The sequence below is a fragment of the Lissotriton helveticus genome, chromosome 6 (assembly GCF_964261635.1).
Source record: "Lissotriton helveticus chromosome 6, aLisHel1.1, whole genome shotgun sequence".
Lineage (NCBI taxonomy): Eukaryota > Metazoa > Chordata > Amphibia > Caudata > Salamandridae > Lissotriton > Lissotriton helveticus.
The window spans coordinates 2113935825-2113956009 of NC_136067.1; the positions used below are offsets into that span (position 1 = coordinate 2113935825).

Sequence of the window (20185 nt, forward strand, 5' to 3'; positions counted from 1 at the left end):
TAAATCACGAAGAAAAGTAACAAAATTGTTATCAACAGGTATATACATGGGGGAAAAAAGTACATCTTCTTCTGCCAAAAGTAGAATGCACGCAATCTACCTCAGAGAGGTGGAGGTGGGCCAGACGAATCCGAAAAAACTTCAACAAAATCATTGAAGCAGCCAGAGGCTGTATAATCTATTTTTGGCAACTCTAGATGCTGTGTAGAACTGGGGATTTACTCGAATTGTATATACACCATCCTTCATGGGTTTCAGAATTGAAATCTGAATTTCCATAAAAGTTGATATATGGTAGTTGTTGATGTAGCAGGTACAAGTGATACTTCATTATTAGCAATCCCCAGCCTCGAAAATGAAGCCTAATCACTGATCAAAGCTTCCAAAGGGACTTCCTGTAGGGGAGTGAGAGGACACAGTTAACCACCCAGGATCCAGCGTGGCCTACTGTGGCCTACTGTGTAGAACCAGCCACATAATGTGGTTCGATCAGATCTATTGACACAAATCTCTTCTTCTGACAGTCAATAAGAGGCGGTAGAAGTACAGTTCTGGTAACTTCAACAGCCAGAACAAGTACAAACACTCTGTAAGATGACCAAATTCTTTCTTGTCCACAATCTTCTTCTGGACCATATACCCGATCTTTGGAATCCAACCAGAAGTCACTGATGCTTCCTTCACTTCTCCAGTGACAGTACATTTTACTTTGACATTTCTCTTTGCATCCTGGAAGCTGTTCGGCTCTTGTAAAATATCCAAATGTTCATTGATGTTAAAAGGTGTTTCTGCCACCACTATGCTGGGATGGTTGAGGACTGAAATCCACATCTTAACCCCAGATAGAATCTTGTAAGGAGTCCAACCACCCAGGGATTTTCTAGGCAGATTATTTAGGGCTCTCTAGACCTCATAGAGGTGATGGACCCAACTGCAACCTGAACCTAATACCCTAGCTGTTAGAGGCTGTTTTAATAAGTCCCAGTTTTTCCTCTCAACTACAGTGTTTCCCTCTGGATGAATACTGCAGTCACACCCAATTTTCCAATGGTGTCTCTCTGTAAGCCTTGGAGGCAAACGCCTGACCCTGGTCCGAATGGAATGTGCCAAATGCGTGTGCCCCGATGAAGACATGCTCATCTTTTGTAACAGTTCAGGTGTCAGCTGATTGCTTTGGTCAAACCCATAGGAATCGAGTGCAGGAATCCACTGTAACCAATGTATTTGTAAGCCCCATTTGATTGTAAGGGGGTGCAGTGGTCCAGATAAACACAAGCTGTTGTAGATGAATCTAGGACACTAGTGTACTTTTCTCGATTCTTGCCCATATATAGGTATAAATCCTCATATCCTTATATAGGCATAGAAATCCTAACCATATTTAGACATGGCCCATGCAGTCCAAATACGGCAGGGCTACTTCCACTAGTTCCGAGAATCCACAATGATTTCTTGGAGAAACCCACCTTCAGCAGTCCAGGACTTCCCCCTGCTTGAATATTGATTTATCCAATAACTCATGGAGTTTTCAAAGAAATGCGAGTTCCTAGTGACGTTATTATGTCCAACCTTACGTCAAACTCGCCACCTTCAAGGTGTAAATATGCCCACATTTGCCCAGACAGACGCACTGTGGTTTGGAGCAGATCGACTATCTACTTGCCAGACGCCCTGCTGTAGCAAGTGCCGAAGGAAGCCGACTCTCCAGCTGACGCACTGAGAGACGCTGTCTTTTCTCCTGCCGAGAAATCCAGCTCCAGTGTTTCCCTGCTGCCCTTGCGGGGTGTTGGGAAATCGAGTTCCGAGACAGAGAGATACCACACCTCCTTCATTCTGAAATCAAGGTACGGAGCTGATTAGACCCTTAGAGAATTCTTGGAATAGATTCTTGGCAAAGAATACTACAACTTAAGCTACACCTCACTTACTTCTTCTCTCGTACTAGACTTAGGTTAGGTACACCGGGGTAGGTGTATTTTAGAAGCACCAGTTGAGTATCCTTTTAGTCACTATATACCACTTGATGTATTTTATCCATTTTATGTGTTTTATGGCTTGGAAACCATATCATGCTTTTACAGTATTATTTCATAATACTATTTATACTGTACACACTATACTTTGCAACCAGTATTATGATTGTAGCAATTCCTTTCTCTTGCATGAAAAAGAAGACTGTTCAATAAATAACCACTTTTATTGAAAACGCTTGTCTCTCTATTTCTCTGCAACTCTGGTGAAACGAAGCATGCACGATTGACTGAGTAAAAATAGTTGTCTATTGTTTCCGCGACTCTAGAGATTGCTTTCTTAATTATTGGAAACAAAGTTGTCATGTTTATGCGGTTGTCAGAAACTAATCCCTTCTTGTGTACTTGAGAAAGTTTCTAGTGACCTCTGAGCTAGCTGGCACTCACAATTAAGTCTAATATATACGATAGAGATCTAGTAGACCTCAGTCCTACGTCTAAGCTACAGTATATATTATTCCAATGCACAGAGACTATTGGGAATATAGGAACTACACTACAAAGCAAGAGGATGGTTTGAGATCCCCAGAGATGTCTGTGGTGGACGTGCTATGGTGGAATCCTGCATCTGCTGGCAGATGTCACCTTTAAAGACACAGTCCATAGTCTTTTTATATAGACCTGGACACCAATAGCGTTACTACAATAGAGAAATTGTAGCTGCCACCCCTGTATATGCAGATGCTAGGCCCTCATGTGCTGCCAGGATTAAACTTAGCCTGCTATCTGAATTTGGTATTACCCCCACTCCAGGAATATGAGCAAATGGTATGGTTTGCACTTAACTGGTAGAAGTATTATGTTGGGAAGCCTTTTGGAACGTCGTGGGTGCCATTGTGTGCAACTATAACAGCTGCCATAATGTCTCCATCTATCCTCCTACTAGAATGAGTAATTGCACCAAAAGCTGGGCATCCCTCCTTGCAGAGGTAAACAGGAATCAGTTGGGCTGGAATTTCGACAGGCTGCAACCTCGCTTTATCAGTGAAATGCTCCTCTAACTGAAACACGGAAGTGATGATGTATATATGATAAACATCATCCATTTTGCCATGCCGAAACCACAGTCAGGCCGCTATTGTTGATCCTACTGTGATAGCTTTGTCGCCTACTGGACAACAAACAACATTTGTGCAGTGAACTTTATCCCTTGTACTGAATGTTTAAGGTGTTGGTATAGTGTACTTACAAAGTGAAAATATAGGCAATGCAGTTTCAGAGAATGTAATCCTGCATGAACATGCGAGCAAGTGTGTGTCAAATGTTATTGTGTATCAGCAGGAAGGCAACTTTGAAAATGTGAGAATTTAAAATGGTGGTGTTTCTACCCGGGCTTATCATAACCATGTGGCAGTCTGTAAAGGAGCCATGATGGTCCTCTGCTTACCCGGCCGTCAAGTACCCCAAAGAACCAAGGACATCACTGTTACTTGGGTTTGGGAGAAGCCAGAGTCCCCAAACTGTGCCAACACTGCCCCACCAGCCTTCCCCTCCCCTGTGCTCTGGCACATGGTCCTGTAGCACAGTGTGCTGAACTTGGACTACCTAAGCCTCCTTTACTAGGTCTCACTGTCCCACGCCCTGCCCCCATGCTCAGGCATATGGTCCTGTGGAGCACCTGTAGCACAGTGTGCTGAGCACGGACAAGTTATGCCTTCTTTACTAGGCCCCACTGTCCCGCGTCCTCCTTACTATGCTTTGAGCTGCTTTTCATTGTGTAAATCTGCTGTTGAACTTTGGAAGATTGGAACCATCCTTGGGTCTTCTATGGTTCCTGAGTGATTGTAGTTTCAACTTTTTGATGGTACATAGTCCTAAACTAGTCTTCTTCTTCATACATGTGTGTGCTATCCTGGCCAGAGGGTTACTCTAGTTTCCTGGGAGCACCGGGCATAAATGCTCAAATTTTCTGACCCCCTTGGAGTGCCATCTGTGGAGTGTCATTCAACTCCCCGGGAGCCAATGCCACTCTGAACTACTTTGTGACCAGCTAAGAGGCTCTGAAATTCCCAGAACTCTGGCTGGTAACCCCCCTACACCAAACTCATCGTCACTCAAAGGTTCAAGTGTGCTGATCACCCCTCTCAGACATGTTCCAGGTTTCCTTATCATTCAGTAGCCCCCCTTCGAGTGATTTCAGATGCCTAAATGACTTTAAGAGGCAACTTATTGGTTTTACTGAAGGACCTCAGTATTCACTCAGACCCACTGAGCTATCTTCTTTGAACCCTGAGCATAGTACCTCCCAGCTAGGATGAATTGCTGATGGATCGTGGCCACATGAGGTGCACCTTATCCCCCTTTCCTGGCACCCATACTCCTTCACTCTGAGGACTGAAACCTGCCATAAACCAAGAAGCCCTGAGGGAAAAGCTTCCCATTAAATTCCATAAGATTACCACCCTTAAAGACTAGTGTTATTGATATTAATATTATGATATGGTTTTATAAAGCACATAGTTACCCAGTCAGGGATTCGCAGCGCTGAGCATTTATGGTATACCATCTGGGTCTTAACAACGAAGCACAGTTCAGAAGAGCCAAGTCTTTAAGAGATTTCAGAAAATCAAAAAGGAAGGCACGGATCTCATAGAAACAGAAAATAGTTCCACCGCTTGGGCCCGAGTAGGAAAATGACCAGCCACCTTGACAGGTTCTCCTCACTCTGGGAACCATGGAAAGATTAGTTTGGTATGATCGAAGAATGCGATCACGGGTCAGGTGCCACCATTGACTCGTGTACAGTGGGCTTGAATTTGGCTTAACTCTGTGCATACAGCACAGAGCTTTGAACTGGACTCGTTTTTCAACCTATATCAATGAAGATCTTGGAGGAGAGTGGAAGTGGAGGCACTCAAGAAGGTGGAACCGTAATTTGGCTGCCGCATTGTGGGCTAAATGGAGTTGATTAAGTGAGACCTTAGGGAACCACAGGTAAAGCATGTTACCGTGGTCCAACCTGGACATACCCAGTGCTGGTACTACTGTTCTGTGGGCTGAGACGGGTCGACACCAGAGGATGTTTCTTAGAAATCTCAAAACGCAAAAGTAGGTGGAAGCTACTTCAGTGATCTGATGGTCATTGAAAGATTTTCATCAAGCCAGAAGCCTACGTTCTTATCTACGGAGACCTGAGTCAGAGAAGTACCGAGAACATCTGGCCCCAAATGTGGTGCTCACAGATGAGGTTGATTGCCCACCGGCAGAACTTTAGTCTTATCCCTGTTCAATATGAGAGAAATGTTGTTCATCCAAGGGGCCACTTCCAAAAAGCACATATTGAAAAGGTCAGAACTGCCATTTTCCTTAGTGTTGAAATAACACTAATACCATACCAATAAAACACATTAATAGTATCATTTGGGGTGATGCCTCAGCACCAAAAGGGTTCTAAAGTCTTTTGGTTTGCTCTTGACTTTTCTTGTTTAACTGCCTTGCAGTAAATAAGACTGTGTTATGTGTGCAAATAAGAAAGATCTGTCTAAATTATACTAGTGAGTGGGCATTCATTGGATAAATTAACTTTGCCTACATCCTGAAGTCACTGGTGAATGGGCATTGATTGGGTGTAATAACCGCCTGCATCCTGGGGTGACTGGCATTGATTTCATGTGATAACCACCTACATACTGGAGTAACTGGTGACTGGGCATTGATTGTGTGTGATAACTTTGCCTGCATCCTGAGGTGACTGGCATTGATTGGGTGTAATAACCGCCTACATCCTGGAGGGCCTGGGCAGTGATTGGGTGTGATAACTTTGCCTACATCCTGAGGTGACTGGCATTGATTGGGTGTGATACCTTTGCCTACATCTTGGGGTGACTGGTATTGATTGGGTGTAATAACCGCCTACATCCTGGAGGGACTGGGCATTCATTAGTATTGAAAACTTTGCCTAATTCCTGGAGGAACTGGGCATTGATTGGGTGTGGTAACTTTCCCTACATCCTGGAGTGACTGGGCATTTACTGGGTGTGATAAGGGAAGGGCTCCTGACTCCAGAGCGCAGTGCTCATAGTTCACAGTTCGATTCCCTGCTCCAGTGGCAGCAAAACTCAGCACCATGTGACTCTGGGCTATAGCTCACGTAATCTCCAGAGGGCCCACAATGCCTTGAGACCCTTCGGGGAGAGTAGTTTGTGCTTTACAAATACTGGATTTATTTATTAATTTATAACTGCCTACATCCGGGAGTGACTGAGCGTTTATTAGCTGTGATAACTTTGCCTACATCCTCGGATGACTGGGCATTGATTGAGTGTAATAACTTTCCCTACATTCTTGAGTAACTGATGACTGGACATTGGTTGGGTGTGATGACTTTGCCTACACCCATGAGCAACTGGGCATTGGTTGGGTGTGATAACTGTGTATATCTTGGAGTGACCACCGAGGTTAGTGGCGTAGAGTCAAGAGGACATATGAAGTGCTAATAGTACAGTAGTACCACAGGCCCTGAGGCAGCAGTATCTGTAGCAAGCAAACTTTGGCGGTGCACGACAGGCCTTACACACACACTGCTCACCTCCTGTGTTTTCCCCATGTTCTCTTCCACACAGTGTCTTAATTTCACTTGCAGACACCCCTTGTGTGCACACGTGTTGAGCTGAAGGAGAAGACACCTGGACAGGATGTTTACTCTACTAAATCAAATCTGAAGGACAGCACTGGGTGGTCCTCTTCTGTAACTTTGCCTTTTCTATTGCAGAATCATAAACTGTTCCCTGACGGGCTCCTGTTGTCAGAATCTCTCCTCAGCTCTCAGGACAAACCAAAGCCTCCTCCACCTGCACATGGGGATCAACAAGTTGGAGGACTCTGGGATGGAAGAGCTGTGTGATGGCCTCAGGTCTCCAGGGTGCAGGATACAGATCCTGAGGTAAATGGTCCCTGTGTGCTGTGACCATGTATGAAGGAAGGTCCTCTCTGGGTCCTCCCAGTCCTAGTCAAAAGGGTGGTGGTATACAAATGCGCTACTTGTGCTCAGCGATTAATCACTGTTACTTCTCCAAACCTAGCGGTGAATCTGAGAATTGACCAGAGACCTCCATAGAGACCATCAACAATCTCCACAGGAAGAGTACTGTGTGGCCACGCCCCTTTGGAGTCTAGGCCGTCCCCCGATAGATACACCATTTCCACTGATTGTACCTGTTCCACAGGATGTACTAGTCGTGGAGAATGCAATGTAACACACTCTTGACAGTGCTGGTATGTCCACACTGCACACCACCCATGTATGGTGTGTTTACGTGGTGTGTGTTTTGTGTGTAAGTGCGTTCTTTGCACTAATGTGGTTTGTTGTTGGTGAGACGTTGAACATGATATATTGGGATGTTTGTTGTGCTTTTTGTAGTATAAGTTGCCTTTGATAAAGAAAGCTATATCACTTCTCAACAATGTGACGCAGCTTTAGAAATACCCTAAATTATACTTTGTTGATTTGGAATGCAAGTAGCTTGGAGGTGATGCCACTGTTCACCTCTACTTTTGGGGAAGGAACACTTTTGGTGTGTTTTATTTCCTGACACAAACTCCCTGTATAAGTCACTCATATAAGGCCTGCTTGGAGAGCCTGTGTGACAGGAACTGGCCTAAACATATCTAAAAAGGGGTTTATTTTTCAGTGTTGTTGAGTGTGTGGTGGAGCACCATTCACAAGGCCTGGGTCTGGTAATTATATTGTGTTTGTTTGAAGAACTAACTGCCTGGGTCCAATACAGTCATCTGAAAGTGATGATGTCTTAGATGTGAGTGGTGGAATATACCTGACACACATTCATGCTTGTGTCAGTGTATGACGTACAGGTGGTTTGACTTAAGATACTGGTTGGCTGCAACTATCTGGGATTGCACAGTTTTCGGTTTTTTTGTCTTCTGCAGGCAGTGGATGTTCTCCTTCTCTGCATCTTACTTTCGTTAATATTATCTTTCCATGCTTCCTGTGTCCTCTGCAGGATGTACATGAGTTCCCTTGCTGCTTTCTTTGTCTTCTGTGAGTTGTGTATGTCTCCACTCACTGGTTTCTTTGTCTTCTGCTGGTTGTGTCTGAGTTCCATCACTGCTTTCTTTGTCTTCTGTAAGTTGTGGATATATCCACTCGCTGGTTTCTTTGTCTACTCCAGGTCGTGCCTGAGTTCCCTCACTGTTTTCTTTGTCTTCTGTAAGCTGTGGATGTCTCCACTCGCTGGTTTCTTTGTCTTCTGCAAGTTGAGTCTGAGTTCCCTCACTGCTTTCGTTTTCTTCTGTAAGTTGTGGATGTCTTCACTCACTGCTTTCTTTGTCTTCTGTAAGTTGTGGAGGTCTCCACTCTCTGGTTTCTTTGTCTTCTGCAAGTTGTGCCTGAGTTCTCTCACTGCTTTCTTTGTCTTCTGTAAGTTGTGGATGTCTTCACTCACTGCTTTCTTTGTCTTCTGTAAGTTGTGGATGTCTCCACTCACTTGTTTCTTTGTCTTCTGCAGGTTGTGCCTGAGTTCACTCACTGCTTTCTTTGTCTTCTGTACGTTGTGGATGTCTTCACTCACTGCTTTCTTTGTCTTCTGTAAGTTGTGGAGGTCTCCACTCTCTGGTTTCTTTGTCTTCTGCAAGTTGTGCCTGAGTTCCCTCACTGCTTTCTTTGTCTTCTGTACGTTGTGGATCTCTTCACTCACTGCTTTCTTTGTCTCCTGTAAGTTGTGGATGTCTCCACTCACTCGTTTCTTTGTCTTCTGCATGTTGTGTCCGAGTTCCCTCGCTGCTTTCTTTATCTTCTCTAAGTTGTGGATGTCTCCACTCACTGGGGACTTTGTCTTCTGCAGGTTGTGTTTGATTTACATTGCTGTTTTCTTTGTGTTTTGTAAGTTGTGGATGTCTCCACTCATTGGTTTCTTTGTCTTCTGCAGGTTGTGTGTGAGTTCCCTCACTGCTTTCTTTGTCTTCTGTAAATTGTGGATGTCTCCACTCACTCATTTCTTTGTCTTCTGTAAGTTGTGCATGAGTTCCCTCACTGCTTTCTTTGTCTTCTGTAAATTGCGGTTCTCATCCAGGGGATACTCATCAATAGTCATAATCTATGAATAATCCCCGCCCATGTGCGGGATCCCGGAGCATATAGAAAATACATATAAATATATATGTTTATATATGTGAAAACATATATTTGCAGCCTAAAACATCTCACAACTGACAAAACTGCCCCAAAATTACATACATTAGCATAAACACAGTAGTACTCTCACAACCCCTAAGGAAGCGAAAAAGAGCAGTAAACATTTGCACACAACAATGCTTTATTGCCAAAGGAAAAGACCTGTAATTGCAGGCATTTGCCAGTAGGCTGCAGTAGAGTATAAAGAAACAAAGAAAACTGACACCTTGCCTTTAAGGCATTAGAGTAGGGGTACCGTGCCTTTAAGACCTGAAGGCGACCCCCTGCTCCCATGGTGCACCACAGGTGGCAGTTGGGTCAGTTCTTTTTTCCAGCTCCTTCTGTAAGGATCCTGGAGCTTGAGCTCTTCAGTTTTTGACTGAAATTATTGTTTTGAGTGGTTTTTCTCAGAAAATTCGACATCTTCTGGGTTTTTAAGGCTTCTGCTTTATTTTTTGTGATTTTTCACAAAATAAATTCTGTCAGAATGCCTGCTCTTTTCCGGAAATTTCCTTCTTGTGACAAGAAGATGGCTCTGGCTGACCCACACTCGGTGTGCATCGTGTGCCTTCCAGCTTCACACAGCCCTGACCAGTGCCATCACTGTCAGAAGTTCCCTAGGCGAACTATTCGTGACAGAGAGTGCATCAGACTTCATGCTCTCTTGGAGAAAGACAGAAGTCATCAGATGGGTGGAGTAGCAGGCCCCAGACCGTCTTCTTCAAGCAAGCATCCTCAAAAACGGCAACGTTCTACATCTCCTGCTTTCAGAAAAAGGAAGGAAGGAAGGAAGAAGATCTCCGTCGACGTCGCAGTCGCCGTCGAAGAGACCCAGGCGCTCTTCTGGATCACCATCACGACGTCGAAGAGCTCAGTCGCAGCCAAGTAAGTCGACGTCGAGACGCCAAACTTCGGGCTCGAAGTCTGTGGCTGCTAATGTTTCAAAGTCTCCGTCGACGTCGAGGCTTCCGTCGACGTCGAGACACTCTCCGCCGCCCCGTAGGGGGTCAGCGACAAGAGTCATGACGGCTCCCACATTGCCGCCGGCTGGCGTGCCGCCGTCGAGAGGATCGTCTAGATCCCACCATTCGGCGTCGAGGAGGTCGACGCCGAGGCGAGGTCTAGAAAAAACTCCTTCGCCACGACATCGTAGATCGTCGTCGACACGACGTCGAAGAAAGTCGTCGTCGACACGACGTCGAGGAAGATCAACGTCGACAGGACGCCATGAAGGTTCACCTTCCACTCGACATCGAGGAAGATCGACGTTGAGGTCACCTCGTTCGACGCCATTGGTCACACAAACGTCTTCGACGTCGAAGCTCTCGCCGTCGAGGGAACAGGTCGCTGTGATTGTGGAGTCCCCTGGCTCCAAGTCATCAGGGGACAGATCTTCATCTCCTGGGTTGAATATCATGGAGATCTCGCCAGAAGCGTCCCCCAGATCTACGCACAGATCACGAAGTGTGTCGTCTCACCGTCCTCAGGGAGCTGTTTCTGGCGGTCACAGTAGTCCGGGCTCGGATTACTGCCGCACGTACTCTCCATCTGCTCCGAGGACAAGTACTCCGGGCAGGCCTGCTAAGTCTCCTCCACGAAGACCACGTCCTACACCCAGACTGAGATCTCCTACCAGATCATGCTCTCCGGTACAGCCCAGAACGCCTGCTAAGCCGAGACGTTCGCCCAGACCAAGATCTCCTTCTAGACATCGGTCTAGATCCAGGGGTCGGCACAGCCATTGAGACAGGTCTCGTCACAGAGGACGCACGAGATCTCCGACTTGGTCCTATTCCACGAGTTCGACGGTCCAGGACTACTCTCCAACCTTCTCCTCTACTCCTCCGTCAAGAGTCTCGCCTATTGATGACATCACAACGTTTACAGATGTGCTGGGTAGGGGAGCAAAGAAATTGAACATCTCGTTGCATACTCCTGTGGTCCCAACATCTATAATTTTCGACACACTTCATCATCGGACAGCGCCTAGACGGCTGCTGCCTCTGGTTCCCGGACCGCTGCTGCCTCTGGTTCCCGGCTTTCTTGAACCGCCGATGGCGACCTTCCTCACGCCTGCAGTGGTAGGTTCTGTTCCATCAAGACTTGCCAAGAAGTATAAGGCTCCCACGGAGGACCCCTTATTGCTCAGATCGGACCTCCCGGCTGATTCAGTGATTGTGGCGGCTGCCATGAAGTCTCATTCAGCCTCTAACTCTTCTTCGGTACCCCCAAAGAAGGACAGCAAAGTAATGGATTCTTTTGGCAGAAAGGTATACAGCACCTCTGCTTCATATATGAAGGTGGCCAGTGCTTCTGCTCTACTGGGGAGGTACGACGGGTCCCGCTGGACTCCCTTACTCGCTTCACAGAGAAGCTCCCGAAAGAAGATAGACAGGATTTTGTCGAAATCCTACAGGAGGGAGGACTTGTAGCCCACCAGGTCATCAGTGCTGCGGCAGACGCCTCTGGCCTCGCGCCCTATGGCTACTCCCACGGAATCTGTTCTCGTCGTTCGGCGTGGCTCCGCCTCGTGGGCCTGAAACCGGATGCCCAGAAGAAGATCTTGAACCTCCTTTTTAATGGTTCTTCTCTTTTTGGTCCACACGCTGATGATGAAATGACCAAAATGAAATCCGAAATGGACACTGTGAAGGCTGTGAGCTTGGAGAAGTGCAAGGAATTTAAAAAGCGTTTTCGTCAAGGGGATAAGCGTTCTTATCAGCAGTGGGTTCAAACCCCTCAATCGTCATCCCAGACTCAACAGAAAACCCAGTTTCAGCAAAGACGTCCTGGCCGAGTCAGAGGCAACAATAACAAGCAGCAGCCTGCCTCCAAACAGCCTCCAAAACCCTGAGCTGTTGCTTCCTCCGCAACTGTTCGCCACTCCGGTGGGAGGGAGTGTGTCTCATCATCTGGAAGAGTGGAGAACCATAACAAAGGACAGTGGGTGCTCAATATTGTGCAGCATAGTTACTTGCTGAGGTTCAAGTCCCCTCCTCTGCAAGTTTTTCCTCAAACAAAGCTACTTCCCCGTTTCCACAGTCAGCTGCTGCAGGACGAAGTCTCTAACCTCCTCAAGAAGAAAGCCATAGAGAAAGTTCCTTCCATGCAAATAAATCAAGGAGTCTACTCCCATTACTTTCTTGTCCAAAAAAGAGGAGAAGTCAAAGAACCAGGCCCATTCTAGACCTACGACTACTAAACAAATTCATCCGGAAAGAAAAATTCTGCATGCTAGCCCTGCATCAGATCTTTCCCCATCTCCATCAGGGGGACTGGAAGCATGCCATCGACATGCAGGACGCTTACTTCCACATACCTGTCTCAGTGAAGCACAGAAAGTTTCTCAGGTTTCAGATTGTGCGCCAGCACTACCAGTATCGAGTGCTCCCATCTGGCCGCAAATCCGCGCCACGGACATTCTCAAAGTTCATGGCGGTGGTGGCTGCTTTTCTCCGCAAAAGGAAGATCTTCGTCTATCCTTATCTAGACGATTGGCTGCTGAAAAGCTCCACTCCGGCTCTCCTTCAAGACCATCTTTCTTTAAGTCTCAACCTGATGAACTCATTGGGGTTGCAGGTCAACTTCAAGAAATCAGTGCTCAATCCTTCCCAACGGATTCAATACCTGGGCTCTTCCTTCGACTCCGTTCAAGCAAGCGTGTGTCCTTCGGAGGAGAGATTGTCATCCATGCTTCTGAAGTGTAATCTTCTACTGGACAGTCACAGTCCCACAGCCCGGCAAGTGTCCTCTCTCCTTGGATCGATGGCCTCGTGCATCTACATCGTGCCCAATGCACGCCTTCACATGAGGCCTCTGCAGCAGGCTCTAGAGGACCAATGGTCTCAGAGGTCAGGTCACTGGGAGGACCGTGTCTTTCTTCCACAAGGTGCCAAAGACTCGATCAAATGGTGGATGAAACGCTCCTACCTTCTCCAGGGAGTTCCATTCCATCGCCCTCCTCCATCGCAGTCAGTGATCACGGATGCCTCTCTTCAAGGCTGGGGGGCTCACATGGACCAACTTCAGGTTCAAGGCCTTTGGTCCGAGGGAGAGCGAGGCTACCACATCAACTTCCTCGAGCTTCGAGCCGTTCATCTGGCTCTGAAATCCTTTTATCCATCCCTGCACACCAACTACATCCAAGTTCAGACGGACAACACGACAACAATGTTCTATCTGAACAAACAGGGAGGTACCAGGTCAAGAGCGCTATCCCTGGAAGCGCAGTCCATCTGGCACTGGCTACTGGCAAGTGGCCTATCCATCGTGGCAGTCCATCTGCCAGGAATACAAAATGTCCAAGCAGACTGTCTAAGCAGAGACTTCGTAGAAGCGCACAACTAGGTGCTCAACAAAGAAGTCGCGCAGGAGATTTTTCGTCTATGGGGCGTACCAAACATAGACTTGTTCGCAGACGCCGCGAATGCAAAATGCCCCGTCTTTGCGTCCAGGTTCCCCCAAAAAGGCTCACCGGGGAATGCACTTTTGATCAGCTGGTCGCAGACATTACTGTACGCCATTCCTCCCCTGCCTCTGATCCGGGCGGTGATTCAGAAGCTCTACAGGACCAACACCAGGATGATCCTGATAGCGCCGGAGTGGCCACGCCAGTGGTGGTACCCGGATCTCCTCCAGCTGTCAGAAGTCCCGCACCGGCAACTTTCCAGACTTGCTGACCCAGGACCAGGGGACGGTGTTTCATCCCAACCTTCCTTCCCTTCGCTTGACGGCATGGCTCCTGAGGTCATACAGTATGGACATTTAGATCTCCCAGCAGACTGCATGACCATTCTCAAAGAAGCTAAGAGACCTTCCACTAGGAAGTCCTATGCTTTCAAGTGAAAGAGGTTCTTCATATGGTGTCTTGACAACTCTCTTGACCCTATTCACGGTCAGGAACAAGTTATTCTGCCCTATCTGTTACATTTGGCAAGGTCAGGCCTCAAGTACCCCTCCATCAGGGTTCACTTAGCGGCTATCACGGCTTATAGGAAGTCACCTTCCCAGAAGGGCTTCCTTATGCCTGTGTTTAAAGATTTCTTAGAGGGGCTTAAGAAAGTGTTTCCACCAGTGAGGTCCCCCTCTCCTCCCTGGGAGCTTAACATCGTACTTACTAGGCTGATGGGTTCTGCTTTTGAGCCTAAACATAAGGCTTCTTTGCAGCACTTGACCTGGAAGGCCGCCTTTTTAGTGGCAATTACCTCTGCCCGCAGGGTTAGCGAAATCCAGGCCCTGTGTTGTAAGGCACTGTACACAGTGTTTCACGCCAACAGGGTGGTACTGAGGACACACCCAAGCTTTGTACCTAAGGTAGTCTCAGACTTTCATGTCAACCAGTCTATCACCCTGCCTACCTTCTTTCCTCAACCTACCACTCCCCCGGAGAGGTCTTTACACTCTCTAGATCTCCGTAGGGTTCTGAAGTTTTACCTGGCTAAAACCCTTCCACTTAGGAAATTTGACCGGCTTTTTGTTAATTATGGAACCACTAATACCGGTCTGTCAGCTTCAAAAAGATCAATTTCTCGCTGGATAGTCTCCTGTATAGCTCTGTCTTATCAACTAGCTAACCAGGCTTTACAGGGTAGCCCTCATGCGCATTCTACAAGAGGGAAAGCTTCTACTACTGCTCTCCTTCGTAATGCCCCAATTTCTGAAATTTGTAAGGCGGCTACATGGCGGTCTGCGCATACCTTTACCCGCCATTATTGCGTAGACACAGATACACAGGTCGATGCCCAAGTGGGACAGGCCTCTTTGAGGAATCTATTTGCATAAAGTTGTATGTGAAATGTGCAAATTTTCAATGTCTCTGTGTATACTTTTTTGCTCGTCCGCGAGACTTTGGATATGAGCTTGCTAATCTATTCATAGATTATGACTATTGATGAGTATCCCCTGGATGAGAAGGATTAGTTACTTACCTGTAATCCTAGTTCTCATCCAGGGGTATACTCATCAAAGTCATAAGCTCCCGCCCACCTCCCCGGACGAGCATGTTCATAAAGTTATGAGCTGTTACTAAGGATCTACTCAGGTGTTATGCACCTCCAAAAGGAACTGACCCAACTGCCACCTGTGGTGCACCATGGGAGCAGTGGGTCGCCTTCAGGTCTTAAAGGCACGGTACCCCTACTCTAATGCCTTAAAGGCAAGGTGTCAGTTTTCTTTGTTTCTTTATACTCTACTGCAACCTACTGGCAAATGCCTGCAATTACAGGTCTTTTCCTATGGCAATAAAGCATTGTTGTGTGCAAATGTTTACTGCTCTTTTTCTCTTCCTTAGGGGTTGTGAGAGTACTACTGTGTTTATGCTAATTTATGTAATTTTGCGGCAGTTTTGCCAGTTGTGAGATGTTTTAGGCTGCAAATATGTTTTCACATATATATACATATACATTTATATGTATTTTCTATATGCTCCGGGATTCCGCACATGGGCGGGTATTATTCATAGATTATGACTTTGATGAGTATACCCCTGGATGAGAACTAGGATTACAGGTAAGTAACTAATCCATGTCTCCACTCACTATTTTTTTTCCCTTCTGCAGGTTCTTCATGTGCAACCTTACTGCTTTGTCCTGTACAGCCCTCTCCTCTGTTCTCAGTACCAGTTCTTATCTCCAGGAGTTGGATTTGAGTGGTAATGAACTGGGGGATCTCGGGGTGAGCCGGTTGTGCCAAGGACTGAAACACCAGGATTGCAAACTACGGAAACTGGAGTAAGCATCTACTAATACTGGAACTAATTTACTCCATCTGTCAACACTCAACCTTGATGTGATCTACTCTGTTTCCTTTCAACCATCTTTTCTGCCTTCTTTCCTCCCTCTTTCTTTTTCCCATTCTTTCCTTCCTTCTCTGTCTGCTTGCGTCTTTCGGCCACACAGATTCACATGCCTCTGAGTGGGCATCTTCCCGTTGTTGCTGATCATCCAGCATCGGATGTCCAAGAACCTTCACACATGATGTGTGAAGGTTCTTGGACATCCGATGCTGGATGATCAGCAACAACGGGAAGATGCCCACTCAGAGGCATGTGAATCTGTGTGGCCGAAAGACGCAAGCAGACAGAGAAGGAAGGAAAGAATGGGAAAAAGAAAGAGGGAGGAAAGAAGGCAGAAAAGATGGTTGAAAGGAAACAGAGTAGATCACATCAAGGTTGAGTGTTGACAGATGGAGTGGGCAGTTTGGGCCAGACTTTTTAAGGTTTTGCATTGCCCTTGCACCACGTTGGAGGGGGGGTGTAAGGGTGACATAAAGCTTTAGTGAGATTTATCAAGCGTGGAGTAAGGCAATGCTGTGTCACATTACTCCACCCTGGGGAGGCATTCCATGGGTGGAGCCTGGGTGTTCCCTCTCATCCAACCATGGATTTTGACCCATTCCCAGCTTTACCATCAGTGGTGGACCTGGGATGCATCAGAATCTTAAGTCTCCCCAGGATAGGCGTAAGAAGGTAAAATGTGTTTATTTCTTCCTTTTTCTATGTGATCTGCATCCTGTTGCTCCCACAGAAAGAGGAAAATGTCTCTGAGGATTGTATTTTGGTGCATGGGTACCTTCGTTGTTGCTATGCAGCCATAAGTCTCCCAGCGCTAGGAAAGGTCAGAAATACGCCGTACAATGTTATACGCAGCCCATCCTGTCCTTCCCTTTCACACAGCACAGCACGCGTGGCTTGGTAAATATGGCTGACAGCTTCTCACATTGAGAACATGTAGCAGTCATGTGCTTGTAAAAGCATCCACAGGGTGGCACTGTGCATCACTCATGATCACGTGATTGTAAAAGAGTCCACAGGGTGGCACTGTGCATCACTCATGATCACGTGCTTGTGAAAGCGTCCACAGGGTGGCACTGTGCATCACCCATGATCATGTGCTTGTAAAAGCGTCCACAGGGTGGCACTGTGCATCACTCATGATCACGTGCTTGTGAAAGCGTCCACAGGGGGGCACTGTGCATCACCCATGATCATGTGCTTGAAAAAGCGTCCACAGGGTGGCACTGTGCATCACTCATGATCACGTGATTGTAAAAGAGTCCACAGGGTGGCACTGTGCATCACTCATGATCACGTGCTTGTGAAAGCGTCCACAGGGGGGCACTGTGCATCACCCATGATCATGTGCTTGTGAAAGCATCCACAGGGGGGCACTGTGCATCACCCATGATCATGTGCTTGTAAAAGCGTCCACAGGGTGGCACTGTGCATCACTCATGGTCATGATGTGCTTGTAAAGCGCCCACGCGGTGGCACTGTGCATCACTCATGGTCATGTGCTTGTAAAAGCGTCCACAGGGTGGCACTGTGCATCACTCATGGTCATGTGCTTGTAAAAGCGTCCACAGGGTGGCACTGTGCATCACTTACGATCATGTGCTTGTAAAAGCGCCCACGGGGTGGCACTGTGCATCACTCATGGTCATGTGCTTGTAAAAGCGTCCACAGGGTGGCACTGTGCATCACTCATGGTCATGTGCTTGTAAAAGCGCCAACACTGTGGCACTGTGCATCACACATGGTCATGTGCTTGTAAAAGCGTCCACAGGGTGGCACTGTGCATCACTCATGATCATGTGATTGTAAAAGCATCCACAGGGTGGCACTGTACATCACTCATGATCACGTGATTATAAAAGAGTCCACAGGGTGGCACTGTGCATCACTCATGATCATGTGATTGTAAAAGAGTCCACAGGGTGGCACTGTGCATCACTCATGATCACGTGCTCATGAAAGCGTCCACACGGTGGCACTGTGCATCACTCATGATCATGTGCTTGTAAAAGCGCCCACGCGGTGGCACTGTGCATCACTCATGGTCATATGCTTGTAAAAGCGCCCACACGGTGGCACTGTGCATCACTCATGGTCATGTGCTTGTAAAAGCGTCCACAGGGTGGCACTGTGCATCACTCATGATCATGTGCGTGTAAAAGCGTCCACAGGGTGGCACTGTGCATCACTCATGATCACGTGATTGTAAAAGAGTCCACAGGGTGGCACTGTGCATCACTCATGATCACGTGATTGTAAAAGAGTCCACAGGGTGGCACTGTGCATCACTCATGATCACGTGATTGTAAAAGAGTCCACAGGGTGGCACTGTGCATCACTCATGATCACGTGCTCGTGAAAGCGTCCACAGGGTGGCACTGTGCATCACTCATGATCATGTGCTTGTAAAAGCGCCCACGCGGTGGCACTGTGCATCACTCATGGTCATGTGCTTGTAAAAGCGCCCACACGGTGGCACTGTGCATCACTCATGGTCATGTGCTTGTAAAAGCGTCCACAGGGTGGCACTGTGCGTCACTCATGATCACGTGCTTGTGAAAGCGTCCACAGGGGGGCACTGTGCATCACTCATGATCATGTGCTTGTAAAAGCGTCCACAGGGTGGCACTGTGCATCACTCATGATCACGTGATTGTAAAAGAGTCCACAGGGTGGCACTGTGCATCACTCATGATCACGTGCTCGTGAAAGCGTCCACAGGGTGGCACTGTGCATCACTCATGATCATGTGCTTGTAAAAGCGCCCACGCGGTGGCACTGTGCATCACTCATGATCATGTGCTTGTAAAAGCGTGCACAAGGTGGCACTGTGCATCACTCATGATCATGTGCTTCTAAAAGCGCCCACAGGGTGGCACTGTGCATCACTCATAATCATGTGCTTGTGAAAGCGTCCACAGGGTGGCACTGTGCATCATCATGATCATGTGCTTGTAAAAGCGTCCACAGGGTGGCACTGTGCATCATCATGATCATGTGCTTGTAAAAGCGTCCACAGGGTGGCACTGTGCATCACTCATGATCATGTGCTTGTAAAAGCGTCCACAGGGTGGCACTGTGCATCACTCATGGTCATGTGCTTGTAAAAGCGCCCACGCGGTGGCACTGTGCATCACTCATGGTCATGTGCTTCTAAAAGCGTCCACAGGGTGGCACTGTGCATCACTCATGATCATGTGCTTGTAAAATCATCCACGGGGTGGTGCTGTGCATCATCATGATCATGTGCTTGTAAAAGCGTCCACAGGGTGGCACTGTGCATCACTCATGGTCATGTGCTTGTAAAAGCGTCCACAGGGTGGCGCTGTGCATCACTCATGATCATGTGCTTGTAAAATCATCCACGGGGTGGCGCTGTGCATCACTCATGATCATGTGCTTGTAAAATCATCCACGGGGTGGCGCTGTGCATCACTTATGGTCATGTGCTTGTGAAAGCGTCCACAGGGTGGCGCTGTGCATCATCATGATCATGTGCTTGTAAAAGCGTCCACAGGGTGGCACTGTGCATCACTCATGGTCATGTGCTTGTAAAAGCGTCCACAGGGTGGCGCTGTGCATCACTCATGATCATGTGCTTGTAAAATCATCCACAGGGTGGCACTGTGCATCCCTCAGGGTCATGTGCTTGTAAAAGCGCCCACGCGGTGGCACTGTGCATCACTCATGGTCATGTGCTTGTAAAAGCGTCCACAGGGTGGCGCTGTGAATCACTCATGGTCATGTGCTTGTAAAAGCGCCCACACGGTGGCACTGTGCATCACTCATGGTCATGTGCTTGTAAAAGCGTCCACAGGGTGGCGCTGTGAATCACTCATGGTCATGCGCTTGTAAAAGCGTCCACAGGGTGGCGCTGTGAATCACTCATGGTCATGCGCTTGTAAAAGCGTCCACAGGGTGGCGCTGTGAATCACTCATGGTCATGTGCTTGTAAAAGCGTCCACAGGGTGGCACTGTGCATCATCATGATCATGTGCTTCTAAAAGCGTCCACAGGGTGGCACTGTGCATCACTCATGGTCATGTGCTTGTAAAATCATCCACGGGGTGGCGCTGTGAATCACTCATGGTCATGTGCTTGTAAAAGCGTCCACAGGGTGGCACTGTGCATCACTCATGATCATGTGCTTGTAAAATCATCCACCGGGGGGGCGCTGTGAATCACTCATGGTCATGTGCTTGTAAAATCATCCACAGGGGGGCGCTGTGAATCACT

General features: G+C 47.5%; 2 protein-coding genes across 2 annotated transcripts in view; both read left to right on the forward strand.

Moving 5' to 3' along the window:
- The window catches only part of LOC144763075 (uncharacterized), a 676435-nt gene that overhangs the window by 121516 nt on the left and 534734 nt on the right, over positions 1-20185 (forward strand).
- The window catches only part of LOC144764083 (ribonuclease inhibitor-like), a 203052-nt gene that overhangs the window by 68078 nt on the left and 114789 nt on the right, over positions 1-20185 (forward strand). Inside the window, exons 2-3 of the mRNA XM_078650244.1 lie at positions 6742-6912; positions 15717-15887. Of these exons, the coding sequence (XP_078506370.1) occupies positions 6827-6912; positions 15717-15887 (257 nt within the window). The 5' untranslated portion in view covers positions 6742-6826. The remainder of the gene's footprint in view (positions 1-6741; positions 6913-15716; positions 15888-20185) is intronic.